At 47.1% G+C, this 16,179-nt stretch overlaps 1 protein-coding gene and 1 long non-coding RNA gene across 2 annotated transcripts in view; one reads left to right on the top strand and one right to left on the bottom strand.

Moving 5' to 3' along the window:
- LOC106732715 (uncharacterized) overlaps positions 1 to 15,138 on the bottom strand; it is a 79,486-nt gene extending 64,348 nt beyond the window's left edge. The window contains exon 1 of the long non-coding RNA XR_001368985.3: positions 15,000 to 15,138. This is a non-coding gene — a long non-coding RNA (uncharacterized LOC106732715). The remainder of the gene's footprint in view (positions 1 to 14,999) is intronic.
- Positions 15,139 to 15,156: 18 nt separating this feature from the next.
- The window catches only part of ACER3 (alkaline ceramidase 3), a 78,828-nt gene continuing 77,805 nt past the window's right edge, over positions 15,157 to 16,179 (top strand). The window contains exon 1 of the mRNA XM_075919527.1: positions 15,157 to 15,290. Within this exon, the coding sequence (XP_075775642.1) occupies positions 15,188 to 15,290 (103 nt within the window). The 5' untranslated portion in view covers positions 15,157 to 15,187. The remainder of the gene's footprint in view (positions 15,291 to 16,179) is intronic.

Here is a 16,179-nt window from a genome sequence, read left to right as displayed (position 1 = left end):
GTGTTTGTGTGGCTGGTTATGGCCATTCTAAACAACAAAATCCAGTATGCAAGCACACATTTGAAGAAAACAGTTTAAATTTTATTCCTGTTTTTGAAAATTTAAAAAATCTTTAACAAGTTTAACACTTCCAGAGATATTGAATTTTAAAAATTAGGATACCTTTTTGGCCTCCCCAACAATATTGCTTATTTCTGCTTTGTGCTGAAACTGAACAATATTAATTCATTTTTCTAGAATTGCATTCATGGATCGGTTCATTATTAGAAAGCATAATTCTGAAGCAGGTGAAGGTACTAGTACCAAGTCAAACAATTTTGAAAACAATAAATAATCGGCAGAAACTGCAGCAAAGAGAAAGAGCGATTGGAAGGACATCAAACATAAATTTCAAGAGAAATGGGAATTTGAATATGCTGCTACTGAGGTGATTGAAAAGCCAACGTATTTGTTGCGTTGTACAATAATTCTGGCAAATAAAACTGATAACATAAGAAATTTCCAAAGGCAGCTCAGTGATTTCGATCCAGTGTATCCTATTGGAAGCAAAAAGCGAGCTGATAAAATTGGTCAGCTGAAATTGGATTTTGAAAAGCAGCAGAAAGTTTTGAAGAGATTTCGATCTTCATCTGAACTGGTAACTTTGGCCATCTATAAAGCATTGTGGATACTTGTTCACAGCAAGAAGCAATTCTCAGATAGAGAAATGGTGAAATAAATGATTCTCTCTGTCATGGAAACCTTGCTAGAAAATCATAATGAACAGCCGCGAAATAACATCTTGCAGAACATTCGAAAGTTGCAGCTGAGTCACCAAACAGTTTGTGCCAGTTGAAAGATTTGTCTATTGATCTCTAAATCCAGTTGCATGCTGAACTTGATCAGTGTTTGGCCTACTCATTGACACTGGATGAGTCATGTGATACTGCTCAGCTCATCTTCTGGATTCATTTTGTAACATGAAGAACTGCTTAGTGTGTGGATTGAGAGATTGTGCCCGAGGATCTGATATAGTCAATGCTTTTTCAAAAGTGTCTCAAATAATTTTGACTTGGATTTAGCAAAATTGGCTTCTGTTACAGCTGACGGTACACCAGCTATGATGGGAAAAAATTCTGGATTTGTCTCTCTGAAAGAGCACCTTCAATCTAATAAAATGAATAGCAAATGGCTTTCCTGCCACTGTATTTTGCCTCACGAAATTCTGTGTGCGCAGATGTCCACAACAGATACTCTGAAAGACTTGATGGATACTGTGATCAAAATCATGAATTTCATTTGCAGCAGCGCTCTGAATCATAGCCAGTTTGTGGAATTTTTGAAAGAAATAAAATCTGAGCATTCTGAAATCATCTATTTTGCCATTTTGTGATGGCTGAGTTGTGGAAAGCTGCTTGAGCAGTTTCTTGCACTCCAATCAGACTTTTTTGACGAGAAAAGAAAGCTAGACAGTTTTTCCAATACTGAAGATAAGCAGTGGCAATTTAATTTGCGGTTCCTGACTGATATCACCTGTCATTTGAATGAACTCAAACTGAAACTTCAGGGAAAGAGGAAGCTGATTTGTGATATGGCCCAGAACATTAGGGAGTTCACTTCTAAGCTAGAGCTATTCATCATTCAGTTGAAGGCAGAAAGAATTCACCCACTTCCAAAATTGCTGGAGTTAGTGAATTTGAATGCGATGACTTTGTTTTTCAGCATTATGTGAGATGGCTTGAAAACTTGGCAATGAAATTCAGCCAGCGTTTTGCAGATTTCGAAAGCTTCATGTTGGCATTTTGATTCATGAAAAACTCATTTCAGTTCGACACTAAGTTGCAAGACTGTCAGTTTGCTTGTCCTGGACAAAAGTTTGTTTGAAGAGATGCTCACACTTCAAAGCCAGCTCGATCAGTCAAAAAATGAATCGGTTTTGACAATGTGGGATGCACTTTTGTGACAGAATCAGTGTGGTATTTTGAAAACTCCATGTTTGGTTCAGCATAGCTTTGTGAAGCATCATTTTCTGCCATGACGTACATCAAGTCGAAGTATCAGTCACGGTTACTGGGTGAAAATATGGAAGCTGACTTAAGGTGTGCTTGTCAGTGAAAAGTTCTTGCCTGATTTCAGAGGTTTAGCGATGAAACAAAATTGTCAAGTGTTCCATTGATAGAATGTCTGTGAAATGTGGTGATTTCTGTTGGTTAAAACCAATGTTGAAGCATTCTGTTGACATTAAAAGACAAGAATTGGTATGTTCGGAGAGTCTCACAATTATTTAAATTTTCAGAATAATGTGGCTAGTTCACTACAGCAGTACCCACAATAGTGGCTACTGCTTCAGAACTGGTTGGACATCACGGCTATAGAAAGAGGCAGATCTGAACCAGAGCCCATGGAGCTTGGTGTTTTCTTACTCTATGTACCTGTCATAGCCACAAGGCTCCTACATAAAGCTAGCCATGACTTGATCTGTGATGAGACATCAACCTTTGCATGTATAATCAATGAAATACTGGATGATTCTCCAAGTCCTACGGTAGGAGGACTAAGTTCTTGCTCCTTTCATCTCACTTTCATCTCACTCTCAGGTGTTGTCCACATTGGCAGATGTACAGTGCTGGCAGTCATAGCACAGCTCCCAGAATGCAGCACTGAAGCAGCTGTTATGTGTCCACACTGTCAGCTGCCAGCACTGTACCATGACCACACCTGTGACACTCGCAGTGGCATTCGGAGCAGTGTACTCCGGGCACCTATCCCACAGAACACTTCTTTGTCTTCAGCCACTGAGGCCTGTGAGAAGGTGGAAGGAGGGGATTTGCATGGCATCCTGGGTACTGTCCCAATGCCCTATAGTACATCAATTCACATCCCAGGACCCCCTGTGCTTCCATCTGCGTTTGGCACCATCTTTCCACAGCTTTTGTGCTGCACGCTCTGTCTCTTTGGTCTATAGGAATGGATTCGGAACTGTTGAAGAAAATGCTGATAGGTCTCACTAATGTCATGAATGGCAGTCGAGTTATTCCTTAAGCTGTAAAGTGACGATGATGAATCAGATGCTGATCTTGCCACACATAGTAGCTATGACACAAGATTTCTTGTGGCATTCGTGGAGGCACTGACTACCGTGAAATGCTGCTTTTGGGGCTGGAAAACAAGCACTGAGTGATGGGGTTGCATTGTCATGCAAGACTAGGGTGATGAGCAGTGGCTGCAGAACTTTCATGGGACTGTGATGAAGGCCACAAGAAAGAGAGCTGCCCTGCTGGTGAAGAAGCATGTGGCTATTGCACTATAGAAGCTGGCTACTCCAGACAGCCACCAATCAATCAATTTTGAGTGGGAAAGTCAATTGGTGGACTTGTATTGATGAAGGTGTGCAGGGCCATTAATTGCATCCTGCTTCAAAAGACTCCGACTCTAGGCAATGTGCATCAAATTGTTGAGGGCTTTGCACAGTTGGGCTTCCCTAACTGCAGAGAGGTGACATGTCACACATATTCCACTTCTGACTCCAGACTACCTAGCCTGTGAGTACATTAATTGGAAGGGGTATTTCTCCATAATTCTCCTGGCACTTGTGGATCACCATGGGCATTTCATGGACATTAATGCAGGCTGGTCTGGAAAAGTGACGCACACATCTTTCAGAACCCTGGCCTGTTCAGGAAGCTGCAAGTGGGGACTTTCTTCCTGGACCAGAAGATCACTATAGGGGAAGCTGAAATGCCCACTGTGACCTTGGGAGGCCCCCACCTAGCCCTTAATGCTGTAGCTCATGAAGCTATACATTGGGAGCTTTGGTTGCAGCAAGAAGTGGTTCAAAAACAGGCTGAGCAGATATAAAATGACTGTGGAGTGTGCTTTTGGCCATTTAAAAGCCCACTGACAATGTTTGTAGGGGGAGCTGGACCTGGCTGATGAAAATATCTCTGAGCTTATAGCCACGTGCTGTACCCTCCATAATATTTGTGAAGGGAAGAGTGAAAGCTTCACTCAGGGCAGGACTGCTGAGGCTCAGTACCTGGAGGCTGAGTTTGAACAGCTTGAGACCAGAGCTATTAGAGGAGCACGGCATGGTGCAGGGCCATAAGGATCAGGGATGCCTTGAGGCAGCGATTTGATGCAGACAGTTGGTGATATTTGTTGCAATGCATGGGAATGCAATGGTGATGATGCTAGTAGGTATCTGTGATTGGTCTGTAGGGTGCACTTGCTGCAGAAGTACCTGTTGCTTTGCTGGGGTGTGCTTGCTTGCTTTCATGTAATGGAATAAAGATTGCTCTCAAGCCCAAGAATTTCATTTATTAAAAACAACAAATATAGAAAACACACAAAGCATGACACATCGGCAGTTTGAGGGGAGGAAGCGGGGGAAAAGGGGAGGCCCTGACACGTTTTTTTGATTTTGTACTGGGGTGGCCAACCCATTAGAGACAAAGAGCCAAAATAGTAATGGACAGGGTATGAAGAGCCACATACAGGGGGCGGGAGGAAGTTGAGCAAAAAAAAAAAGCAGCCATGCCGGGGGATAATAGGTGCTGGTACACAGTCCCAGGGAGACAGTGTTCAAGTCAGGTGGAAGATTTGGGTACTGAGCAAGCTGCAGGCTTGTGGCTGTAAAGGTGCAGGAGTTTGGGCTGGGGTACATGAGGGGTTCAGGGCAGGGAGGCTGGGAGTATTATGGGCTCAGAACAGATTTGCCTTGTGTGAGTGGTGCAGGAGTGTTGTGGCAGAAGACTGGGGATGTGTGGGTGCAGGAGTTTGGGGATGTGAGAGGCTCAGGACAGGGGGTTCCAGTGTATGATAGGCTCAGGTTTGGGATCTGGGGGGGATGCAGGAGTGTTATGATGCTGCAGCCAGATGGGGGGCTTGTCAAACACAACATTTCAGCATTGTCTGTCTTTATTGTCTTTGAGATGGGCAGGGAACCTGATTTGAGTCAGGGGTCATTGACCCACAGAAAAGTCAGTAGGGGCCACACAAGTGAGATGGAAAAAAACCTTCCAAAAAACCCCAAGCCTCACTAATGTGGCCCCAACTGTGCTGGTGGGGGCAGGAGACAGAGTGCTAGGGCAAGGTGCTGGTGCAGGGTGCTGGGGCAGAGTGCTGGTTGGTGCTAGTGGGGGCAGGTGACATGGTGCTGGTCAGGGGGAGGGGGTCTGGCCAGGACGAGGGGACAGGGACAGCTCGGCCAGTACTTGGGGATCCTGGGTCTCAGGAAGCGCATGGGCTTCCCTTCCCCTCCCATAAACAGCTGGCATGCTTCCTGAAACACCGGGTCTGTCACTCAGCCGGGGACTGACTGACTGACTGACTGTGTGTGTGTGTGTGTGTGTGTGTGTGTGTGTGTGTGTGTGTGTCACTCAGCCGGGGACTGACTGACCTGTGTGTGTGTGTGTGTGTGTGTGTGTGTCCAGCTTCTCAGGAAGTGCATGCTCTTCCTTTGCTCCCCCCAACAGCCGCGTGCTTCCTGAGAAGTTGGAGCTGGCATGCAGTACTGGGATTCCTACTCCCCCTCCCCCCCCCCGGCTCTAACCCAAACCCTCTCCCCTTCTCTCCAGCAGAACCAGGCACCCCCCCCCAGCTCTAACCCAATCCCTCTTCCCCCCCAACATTATGCCCAGGTCCCGGATCCATAGCCACTGCTACGCCACGTGCATCTCCCTACAGATGCCAGGCGTGTGAGCTGAATGGCTGGCTTTGAGTATGTGCTGGCCGAGATGCCGGGACGCCATGCGCCCCCCTCCAACTCAATCCCCCTCCCCTTCTCCAGAGCCAGGCATCTCACCCCCCCCCCCCCGCTCTAACCCAATTCCCCTCCCCCCTCTAACCTTCTGCCCAGGTCCCGGAGCTGGAGCCGCCACCACACCTGGAGTTGAAGCCACCACTGCTGCCTGCACTCAGCGGCCAGCTGCTAGCACATGCAGGCTGGGATGCTGAGGGCAACCCGGCCTGCACGTGCAGGATATGATGTAGTGCACTGGGGGCTGTGAGCGGAACAACGTGGGCCTTGAGTACGCATGCGGCTCAGAGTGGCCCGGCCGTGAGAGCAGCTGACCTGAGCAGTTCCAGGTTCCGTCCCAGTTCCATCAGGAGCTGCAATTTTTTTCTTCAGGAGTTGCATGAGGCTTGCAAGCTATGGGTTGGCTACCACTGCTCCAGTCACTTGGTACAGAAGCTGATTTAAAGGACAGGTTATGGCTATAGTTAGTAGTTTTGCAACTTCATCTGAGTTCCCTCAGAACTCTAGGGTGAATGACATCTGGTCCTGGTGACGTATTACTGTTTAGTTTATCAATTTGTTCAAAATATTCTCTAATGACTCTTCAATCTGTGACAGTTCCTCAGATTTGTCACCTAAAAGGAATGGCTCAGGTTTGGGAATCTTCCTCACATCCTCAGCTGTGAATCATAGAATCATAGAATAATAGGACTGGAAGGGACCTCGAGAGGTCATCGAGTCCAGCCCCCCGCCCTCAAGGCAGGATCAAGCTCCGTCTACACCATCCCTGACAGATGTCTATCTAACCTGTTCTTAAATATCTCCAGAGAGGGAGATTCCACCACCTCCCTTGGCAATTTATTCCAATATTTGACCACCCTGACAGTTAGGAATTTTTTCCTAATGTCCAATCTAAACCTCCCCTGCTGCACTTTAAGCCCATTACTCCTTGTCCTGTCCTCAGAAACCAAGAGGAACAAATTTTCGCCTTCCTCCTTGTGACACCCTTTTAGATATTTGAAAACCGCTATCATGTCCCCCCTTAATCTTCTTTTTTCCAAACTAAACAAGCCCAGTTCATGAAGCCTGGCTTCATAGGTCATGTTCTCTAGACCTTTAATCATTCTTGTCGCTCTTCTCTGTACCCTTTCCAATTTCTCCACATCTTTCTTGAAATGTGGCGCCCAGAACTGGACACAGTACTCCAGCTGAGGCCTAACTAGTGCAGAGTAGAGCGGCAGAATGACTTCACGAGTTTTGCTTACAACACACCTGTTGATACAACCTAGAATCATATTTGCTTTTTTTGCAACAGCATCACACTGTTGACTCATATTCAACAGTGAAGACGGATGTAAAGAATTTATTTAGTTTCTCTGCAATGGCTCCTTGAGTGCTCCTTTACCATTTTGATAGGCCAGCAGCCCCACTGGTTGTTTATAGGAGCCTTCCTGCTTCTGATGTGCTTAAAATATTTGTGTATTACTTTTAAAATCTTTGGCTAGCTGTTTTCAAATTCTTTTTTGGCCCTCAATTATATTTTTACACTTCATTTGCCAGAGTTTAAGCTCCTTTTTATTTTCCTCACTAGGATTTAACTTCTACTTTTTAAAGGATACCTTTTTGCCTCTGACTGCTTCTTTTACTTCGTTGTTTAGCATTAGTGGCAGTTTTTTGGTCCTCTTATTATGGCTATGTCTAGACTGCAGGCTTCTTTCGGAAGAACCTTTTTTCAGAAGAGATCTTCTGAAAAATTCTTCTGAAAGAGCGTACACACACAAAAGCACATAGAAAAAGCGATCTGCTTTCTCAAAAGAGAGCGTCCACACTGAATGAACGCTGTCTCACATTTAAGCTGTGATTACTATGGACGGAGTGGCCACTAGGGCACCTGTGCTTTTTTCTATTCTTTCAAAAGAATTCCCTCTTCCCCGTCCATACACACCTTTTTCCGAAAGAGCTCTTTCAGAAAAAGGCTTGTTCCTCATAGAAAGAGGATTACCAATGCCAGAAAACCCCTCCGTTCTTTCGATTTACTTTCGGAAGAATGCGATTGTGTAACTCAGGTTTTGTTAGAAAAACGGCTATTTTTCCGACAAAACTCTGTAGTGTAGCCATACCCTAATAAGTGTATTAATTTGTGGTATACATTTAAGATGGTATTTTGAAGCTGGAAGGGGTTTCACTTTTGGCACCTGTACCTTTTAATTTCTGTTTAATTAACCCTCTCATTCCCCTTTCTGAAATTAAATGCTAGTGTGTTGGACTGCTGTGGTGTCTTCCCTGACACAGTCCAGCTATATTCACCTCTTGGACCAGATTCTATGCGCAGTTTAGGACTAAGTCATCTGAAGTGCTTCTAACTTGCAGGAAAGAGGAAATAGCCTTACTCACCCCCAAGTTCAAATTCCCAGGATTGCATAATTGGCCCCAGTTGAATTATATGGAGGGGTTTTCACTTCCACTGAGTCATCAAGTGTTTTAGACTGGTTGAGGCAGTATGCCAGATGTGATGGTACAATGGTCTTACATGACAGCAAAATCATTGTAACTAACTGCTGCAGCACAGCAGGCATGGTGATTGACTGACTAACAGACTGCTTTTTTCCTATTATTTTTGTTTTTAAAATGCATTTATTTGCAGTTTACAAAACAAAGAGGAAGGCGTGGAGTTGAATGCTGCTGCTCTAATTACTTGGTCATTACAAATATCACTTTTACTCAACATCCCAGCTGTTTCTACATGTGAGTGTTGGGGTCACTGGGCATGATCCTAGGTAACTCGGGGGAGTGGAAGATCACAAGGATCGATGAAGCGCCCCTGCTCTAGGCCCAAGCACCCTAAAAGCCCCCTTCTGCCCCTTTCCCCCCCAGACACAACTTTTCTCTAGCTCGCTAACAGCTGGGAACAGCAAGACCTTGAAGTTGCCTAGTTACTATCAGTGGTATAGAAGAAGAATTCAGATGTGTTTCTGTAAAGGAGAGGAGCAGGAGGAGGGGGACTGGCAGCATGTCCCAGCGTGGGAAACTTGCTACAGTTCACTATTCTCCTGCAAGTAAACAACCTGGGTATATAAAGAAGGAAAACTGCTTACGTTGGTGTGCTTGATCTGAGGTCTAGTCTCCTGGCACCTATTTGAGTGTTCAAATAAACTTTTTTTTGCTTCTCCACACCGGTGTGTTTATTGGAGCGCGCACACCGGGCAACGAACCCAGTTGTTGCCCCCCTCTGGCACTGTGTGCCGGCAACATGAGGGATCGCCTGACGTTATGACAAAGAACCAAAATGACCATAAAATGATAAGCAGCACTGGAGATCAAGCATTTAATGGACATAGACTTTCCCAAGTGCAGGCTGCAATTCAGATCATATATTTTTAGCCTCAACCATAAAATTAAAACTTAAAAAGATGTTCGGCAGGTCCACAATACCTGGACTTGTCCAAAATCAACAAAGCCTACATGACTTCTGTGCAAAATTTAAGGTATTGGCATAGGTGAAAGAGAACAATCCACATAAACTTTTGAATAAAATAAACTATCATACTTGAAGCCATCAAAGCACGTGTTCCAAAAAGGCAGTGTTGGACCATGCAGTATTAATTGAGAAGGTGTTTGAGCTGGTGAAAAAATGATGCAGATGGGAAGAGAGTGGCTTGGAGACTTAAGAATGTAAGAGAGAATCTAAGGAACCGAGCAGACTTTCAAAGGCAGACAAGATTAAAAAAGTGACTATACGAAGGCAAAAAATGTATGACATTTGAGAATTATAAAGAGAGCAATAACACAAGTTATGGTTACAGCAGTTAGATTTCTTACTGAAAAGTTTTCTCTGCAATCAAATATAATGAAATATTATGATGGCAGAGTTCTCACTGAAAGTGATAATATTGAACACAGATGGAGAGATTACAGTGCAGGTCTGAATGACTCAGCCACTTACAGCATAGTATGATAGAAAAGAGGGTACAGAGGCAGATCCATCAGTTCTGCAAGAGGAAATGGTATGTGCTGTTATGAAAGTGAAGCCTGGGAAAGCACCAGGGGTAGGATATATACCAAAAGAATTGCTGAAAGCAGTTTGATTACTGTAGTATTGATCTCACATGGAAAATTTGCACACACATATAGAAAAGACAAATGAGGGGGGTTGAAGACTGATCAGGGAAGATCAGTTTATGCCAATAGTGTTGTTCATAATTTCATTGCTTGAGACGATTTGTATCACCAGCATTATTAATGGAATTAAGAGAAATTATGACTACTTAAGAAGAGCCTTAGCAGAAGATCAGTTCATACAGTGCCTTTGAAAAGTGTGTTACAATGCTGAAAATATTTTTGCTGCCTTGAATAATTGGTGAGAATTGCCAACATTCTCATGTATCTGGAGTGATTCAATTTCAGAAAGGATAGAACAACAGGGTGAACCTTATTTATTTATTTTGATTGGTAACCTGTGCCTATCCATTGTTCTAGATCAGTGGTTCCCAAACTTTTCGGCATTACGCCCCCTTTTTGATTTTTGAAAAACCCTCATGCCCCCCCACCTTCCCAAAAAATAGCAGCAAAACTTGTTGAGGGGAAAAAAAAAAGAACTGACTGGGGCAGCAAAACTTGATGGTGGGGGGGCTGGATTGCCTTGCATCCCCCTCTGTACTTTTTTCATGCCCCCCAGGGGATACGCCCCCCATTTTGGGTACCCATGTTCTAGATGCTTTCACAGTGATTCCATAATATTATTTAAGTCTTACTGCTCTAGGACTGCATCTGACAAAGTGAGTCTTTGCCCACGAAAGCTTATGCGCCAATAAATCTGTCAGTCTATAGGTGCCACAGGACTTGTCGTTGTGTATGCTGTAGAACTGGCTCCCACAGGCTATTGCATCAGTCGTGGGTCAGCTGGATATATGAGCCCTTGCTATGCCTTCTTTCCCCTATGTCCCTAAAGCCAGCCTCAGGGAGTGAGCTGGCATAGGAGCTCTACACCAGAGGATCCCCCTCCACTGGGAAAATCATCTCCTTGCCAGCAGGGGCACAATTTCAGATTTTGGTGGTAGGGGCAGCTTCAGTGTTCCCTCTAAGCTGCACATTCTGTAGCTCTTCCACTCTTACAGTGTAGCACTGAAATGTCCAAAGCTGGGCTAATTTGAGTGTGCCTAGAGCAGCAGCCCCTTCCCCCGCCTGAGCAACTTTGTGTCTACTAGTGTCACAAAGGGCATATTCTGCCCAGCCTATGTAACATAGCAACCTGTGAGGATAAGGGCAAATCATGATGAAATCTGTAGCAATCATCTTCTGAGCTTCCTTCCCCACCCCACCGCTCCTTCAGCTTGCTTGTTTCAATGAATTTGAAAAAAGTGCTGCAGAAGCTCCCAGCCCTGCTATTGGATCCATCAGATACATTTCTGGATTCTTGTTGGAAGAGCAAAGAAGAGCCAGCTGGGGGGGAGGGAAGGGGAAGAAGAGTGAAATGGCTTTTCGGTGTGCCTGAGCCTGGGAGGTCGGGTGAGAGCCTGCAGAGAACAAGCTACCTATGGTCGGCGAGGAGAGAAGAGTAAACCAAGGGATGCAAGCAAGCAGTATGCTGACTGCTCATCTTTGTGTTTTGCATTTGTTGCTGCAGTTCTGTTCTTGCCAATAGTGGCATCCCCAAGAGCTGTGATTCTAACCCAACTGCTCCTGATTTCAGCCAGGAGCAAGCAGCAGTTTGCATGGGCTGGGTAAGGCTCATCAAGCTCAACAAAAAACCCAGGCTTGGCCTTTTGTTGCGCTTCATGAGCCTGCATCCCTTTCACTCACTTCTCTCCTTTGATCCCACTAAATGTATTTAAAAAAAACCAAACCCTAAACCACCTGCTCATGAAACTTCCTGCTACAACTTAGGACCAAAATTACACAAACACACCCTCAATTCCCCAGCCAGGAGTCTTCTATCTGCTTTCCAAGATCCACAAACCTGGAAATCCCAGATGACCCATCATCTCAGGCACTGGCATACTTACAGCAAGATTATCTGGTTATATTGACTCTCTCCTCAGACCCTATGCTACCAGCACTCCTAGCTATCTTCAGGACACCACCAACTTCCTGAGGAAACTACAGAACGTCAGTAATCTTCCTGAAAACACCCATAGAAGCTCATTACATCAACATTCCAAACAATGATGGATTACTGGCCATCAGGAACACTATCCCTGATGTCATCTCACTGCTCACTTAGTTACAGAACTCTGTGACTTTGTCCTCATCCACAACTATTTCCAATTTGGGGACAATTTATATCTTCAAGTCACAGCCATGGGCACCTGCATGGCCCCCCAATATACCCACATCTTTATGGCTGACCTTGAACAAGGTTTCCTTAGCTCTCGCTCCCTAGTATTCTTACTCTACATATGCTATATTGGTAACATTTTCATCATATGGACCCACGGGAAGAGAGCCTTGGAGAAATCCACAGGGATTTCAACAACTTCCACCCAAACACCAACCTTAGCCTGGACCAGTCCACACAAGAGATCCACTTCCTTGACACTACAGTACAATTACAGGACGGACCCATTTCCACCACCTTATACCAGAAACCTACCAACCGTTACACTTACCTACATGCCTCTAGCTTCCATCCAAGACACATTTCCTAATCCAGTGGTCCCCAACCTTTTGAGGTTGTCGGGCGCCAGGGGGCGTGGCCGTTCGCCCGCCGGGCGCCAGGGAGTGGGGACACTTGCATGCCCAGGGGCGCCCCCCCCATAACCGCATGCCCAGGGGCGGCTCCCCCCCATAGCCACGCGCCCGGGGGAGGGGCCCCCCCATAGCCACGTGCCTGGGGCCGGGGCCCTCCCATAGCCGCGCGCCCGGGGTCAGCCCCCCCCATAGCCACGCGCCCGGGGTCAGCCCCCCCCCATAGCCACGCGCCCGGGGCCCCCCCATAGCCACGCACCCAGGGTCGGGGCCCCCCCATAGCCGTGCGCCCGGGGCCGCCACCCCCCCCCCCCGCAAGCGCCGCGCGCCCGGGGCTGGGGCCGGCGCTTCCTCCCCTCCGCAAGCGCCGCGTGCCCAGGGCCGGCGCTTCCCCCCCTTCCCCCCGCAAGCGCCACGCGCCCGGGGCAGACACTCCCCGCAAGCGCCGCACCATGTGCCCGGGGCCAGGCCAGCCCCGAGCACCTGGCGGGTGCATGCAAATGCCCCCGTGGGCACCATGGCGCCCGCGGGCACCGTGTTGGGGACCACGGTCCTAATCAATTGTTTACAGCCAGGCCCTAAGATTTGCTCCAGTCCCACAGCCAGAGACAAACACCTACAGGATCTATATCAAGCATTCTTAAAACTTAAATACCTACCCAGGGAAGTGAAAAAACGAGCCAGACAGGTACCCAGGTATCGGCTTCTTCAAAATAGACCAAACAAAGAAAACAACGGAACACCACTGGTCATCACCTATAGCCACCAATTTTTAAACCCCTTTAGCATATTATTAACGATCTACAACCTATTCTGGAAAATGACCCCTCACTCTCACAGGCCTTGGGGGACAGGCCAATCCTTGCCTACAGACAACCCTCTAACCTCAAATAAATTCTTTCCTGCAACCATGGAGCAGACCTCCATCATACTCATCCAGGAACCCACTCTTGCAATCAACTCCAGTGCCAACTCTGTTCACACATCTGTACAAGCAACCTCATCAAAGGATCTAACCACATAACACACCGCATCAGAAGTTCATATAACTGCACATCAGTCAATGTGATCTATGTCATTAAGTGCCAACAATGCCCCTCTGCCATGTGTATTGGTCAAACTGGACAGCCTCTATGACAAAGCATTAATAGACCCAAATCAGATATTTGAAATGATAACATACAGAAACCTCTTGGGGAACATTTTAACTTGCCTGGGCACTCTCTACTGGATTTAAAAGTGCCTATATTATTACAAAGCAATTTCAAAAACCAACCTGAGAGAGGCTGCAGAACTTGGTTTCATTTAAAAGTTTGACACCTGATAATGAGGTCTGAACAAAGACCTTATCTGGATGGGCTGCTACATTCCACATCCTAATGACATAAAAAGCTAAGCACCTAGTACTTAGAATCCACTTTACTAGCCTCATTTAGTATGGACACAATAATTGACAATATTTTTCCCTTCCCTTTCCTTCGTCATCCCCTCTCTTTCTCTGCTATTTATTTGTATTCTGGACCCCTTAACTACATTCATCTGAAGAAGAGGGTTCCTTGCCTGCCAGCTGTACCAAGTGGCCTTAAAGGAGGGGAGAATTTTGCCTTATATTTCTAAGTATATCCTACTCACCAGGTGCCCTAAAACAGAGGCTGTTTAGAAAGTTAACATAGTTGTACTCTACTGAACCACAGGAAAAATAAGTTTGAGAGCCCTGAAATTATCCACATCATAAAGTTTGCTCAGTTACTATAGGAAGATTGACCCTCAAACAGAGAGTCATGCATGGGCGGGAGTGGAGCGATGCAGCTAGGGGAGCAAAAAGAGTTGGGGCCGCCTTGCTGCGCTTTCCCTGCTGCTGCTGGTATGTGTGGGGATGAGGTAGAACAAGTATGGGGGGGGCATTGTCCTGCCCTCTGCCCAGTCCTCTGGGTTCCCCCTCACCAGTCACCTCTGCTTAGAGAGCATCCTCACTAGGCATCCAAAATAAATTTCAAAAAACGTGGCTATATAGCGAAATAACATAAAACAGGGATTTTTTTTCCCTGCGGCTGACTTCCATTTGTGTAAATTGGGGAGGGGGCACAAAGCGGGCAATGGGAGGACTTAGAACGCACCAGGCGTCCACCACAGTGCGGAACCAATGTATAACCATGCGACTTAGGGGGACACCCTGCACGTACGCAGGCTGAGTGATAACACATTGGGAGGGGTCTGCAAGTGCTTTGGACCACGAGAGCTAAATATGAGTCAACAGTGTAAAACTCCTGCAAAAAACAACAACAAACACCCCCCCCCCCACCAAACAAAACCTCTCTGTGTGGTAAGCAAGACACAAGCAGCACGGTGTGTGCTGTGCTCCATGCTGATTAAGCCTCAGCTGGAGCACTGGGAGAGAGGCCTGAACCGTGGCACCACTGGGGCTATAGGGGGGGCGCTAGAACTGGGATCACTGACTAGCAGCGCCTCAGGCTTTGCGGAACCGCTCCCCGCAGCACAGGGCTACGCTGGGCAGCAATGTCTGAGAACAGCTGTTCCTGGCGACCCTACCAATCAGAAACCACCGGCTGTTCCCCGGATGTAGAAACCGGCTCTGTACCTTGCTCCCGCCCAGAACGGGCCTAGCAGCAGGCGCTGACGCCCAGTAGGCCGCATCAGGTTGCCTCGGCAACGAGCGGGACAGGCGCCGGCCCGGCTGCCCCTCCCTAGGCCGGCGCGTGGGCGGCGCCAGCTCCCGCCGCCGCGCAGTGACAGCGTCCGGGCCCGGCCTGGCTGGCACGCAGCGCTATGGCTCCCGCCGCCGACCGGACCGGCTACTGGGGCGCGCCCACCTCCACCCTGGAGTGGTGCGAGGAGAACTACGTCGTGTCCTACTACATCGCCGAGTTCTGTGAGTGCCGGGGCAGGGCTCCCCCCGCCGCCGGGCTGACCCCCCCCCGCCGGCCCGGGGGCGCTTCTCCCGCCCCCCAGCCCTAGTGGGACGGGAAAGAAGGCCCCGCAGCTCCTCCCCTTGTTTCCCAGCTGTGAGGGGGAGAAACTAACGGCCCCTGCCCCCAAACGCGGCGTTGGGGGCGGTGTAAGCTGATAACCGGTTATCCCAGGGGGGGCTGACCCCAGCCCCGCTCCAGGCAGGAGCTAGGGGCTCGCTAAACAGGCCCTAATTCAGTGGAGCCCTCTGGTCCGTATTACACAGGCCCTCAGAGTAGATGGGCACAAGGCTCCGTTCTGCTGGCATGCTGGTCGGTGACTGGGGGTATCCTGGGGATGTGTTCCTGCTGGAGAGGGTGATGGCCATAAACTATTGGCTATGGACACTGGGATGGCTGTGGGACCTGACGGGTACAAAATGGGAGATGTAGTCAAAAATTAAACACGTTGAACCATACGGAGGCTTGGAAAGATTGGTGGTGTATCCGTAAATATTGGTGTGTGTCTGTTTCACTGTACACAAGCAAAACTGATTTAAAAAAAACAACTCCATCAATGATAATCAGAAACGATATAAACAGGCAAAGTAGGATTTGTGTTGACATGGGATGTTGACAGCTTGTGTTGTAATGGTTATAACAGTTTTTAAAAGTCAATATCTGTTGTCATTTAATAATTATTGTCTGACCTCTTCCCACTCTCTGAGCCTTCCATAATTTTTTGCAACTGCAAACATTTAAATGGCTAAAAAATTGAAAATGCTAGTAATTGATACTGTTGAAATTATATATAAAATGAAATTTCTCTAAGCCTAGCTATGAATTTGCATAGTTAAACAAAGTGAGGCACGT

The sequence above is a fragment of the Pelodiscus sinensis genome, chromosome 1 (genome assembly GCF_049634645.1).
Source record: "Pelodiscus sinensis isolate JC-2024 chromosome 1, ASM4963464v1, whole genome shotgun sequence".
Taxonomy (NCBI): Eukaryota; Metazoa; Chordata; order Testudines; family Trionychidae; genus Pelodiscus; species Pelodiscus sinensis.
The sequence above is the reverse complement of the archived record's forward strand: the minus strand, read 5'-3'. Positions and strand labels throughout refer to the sequence as shown.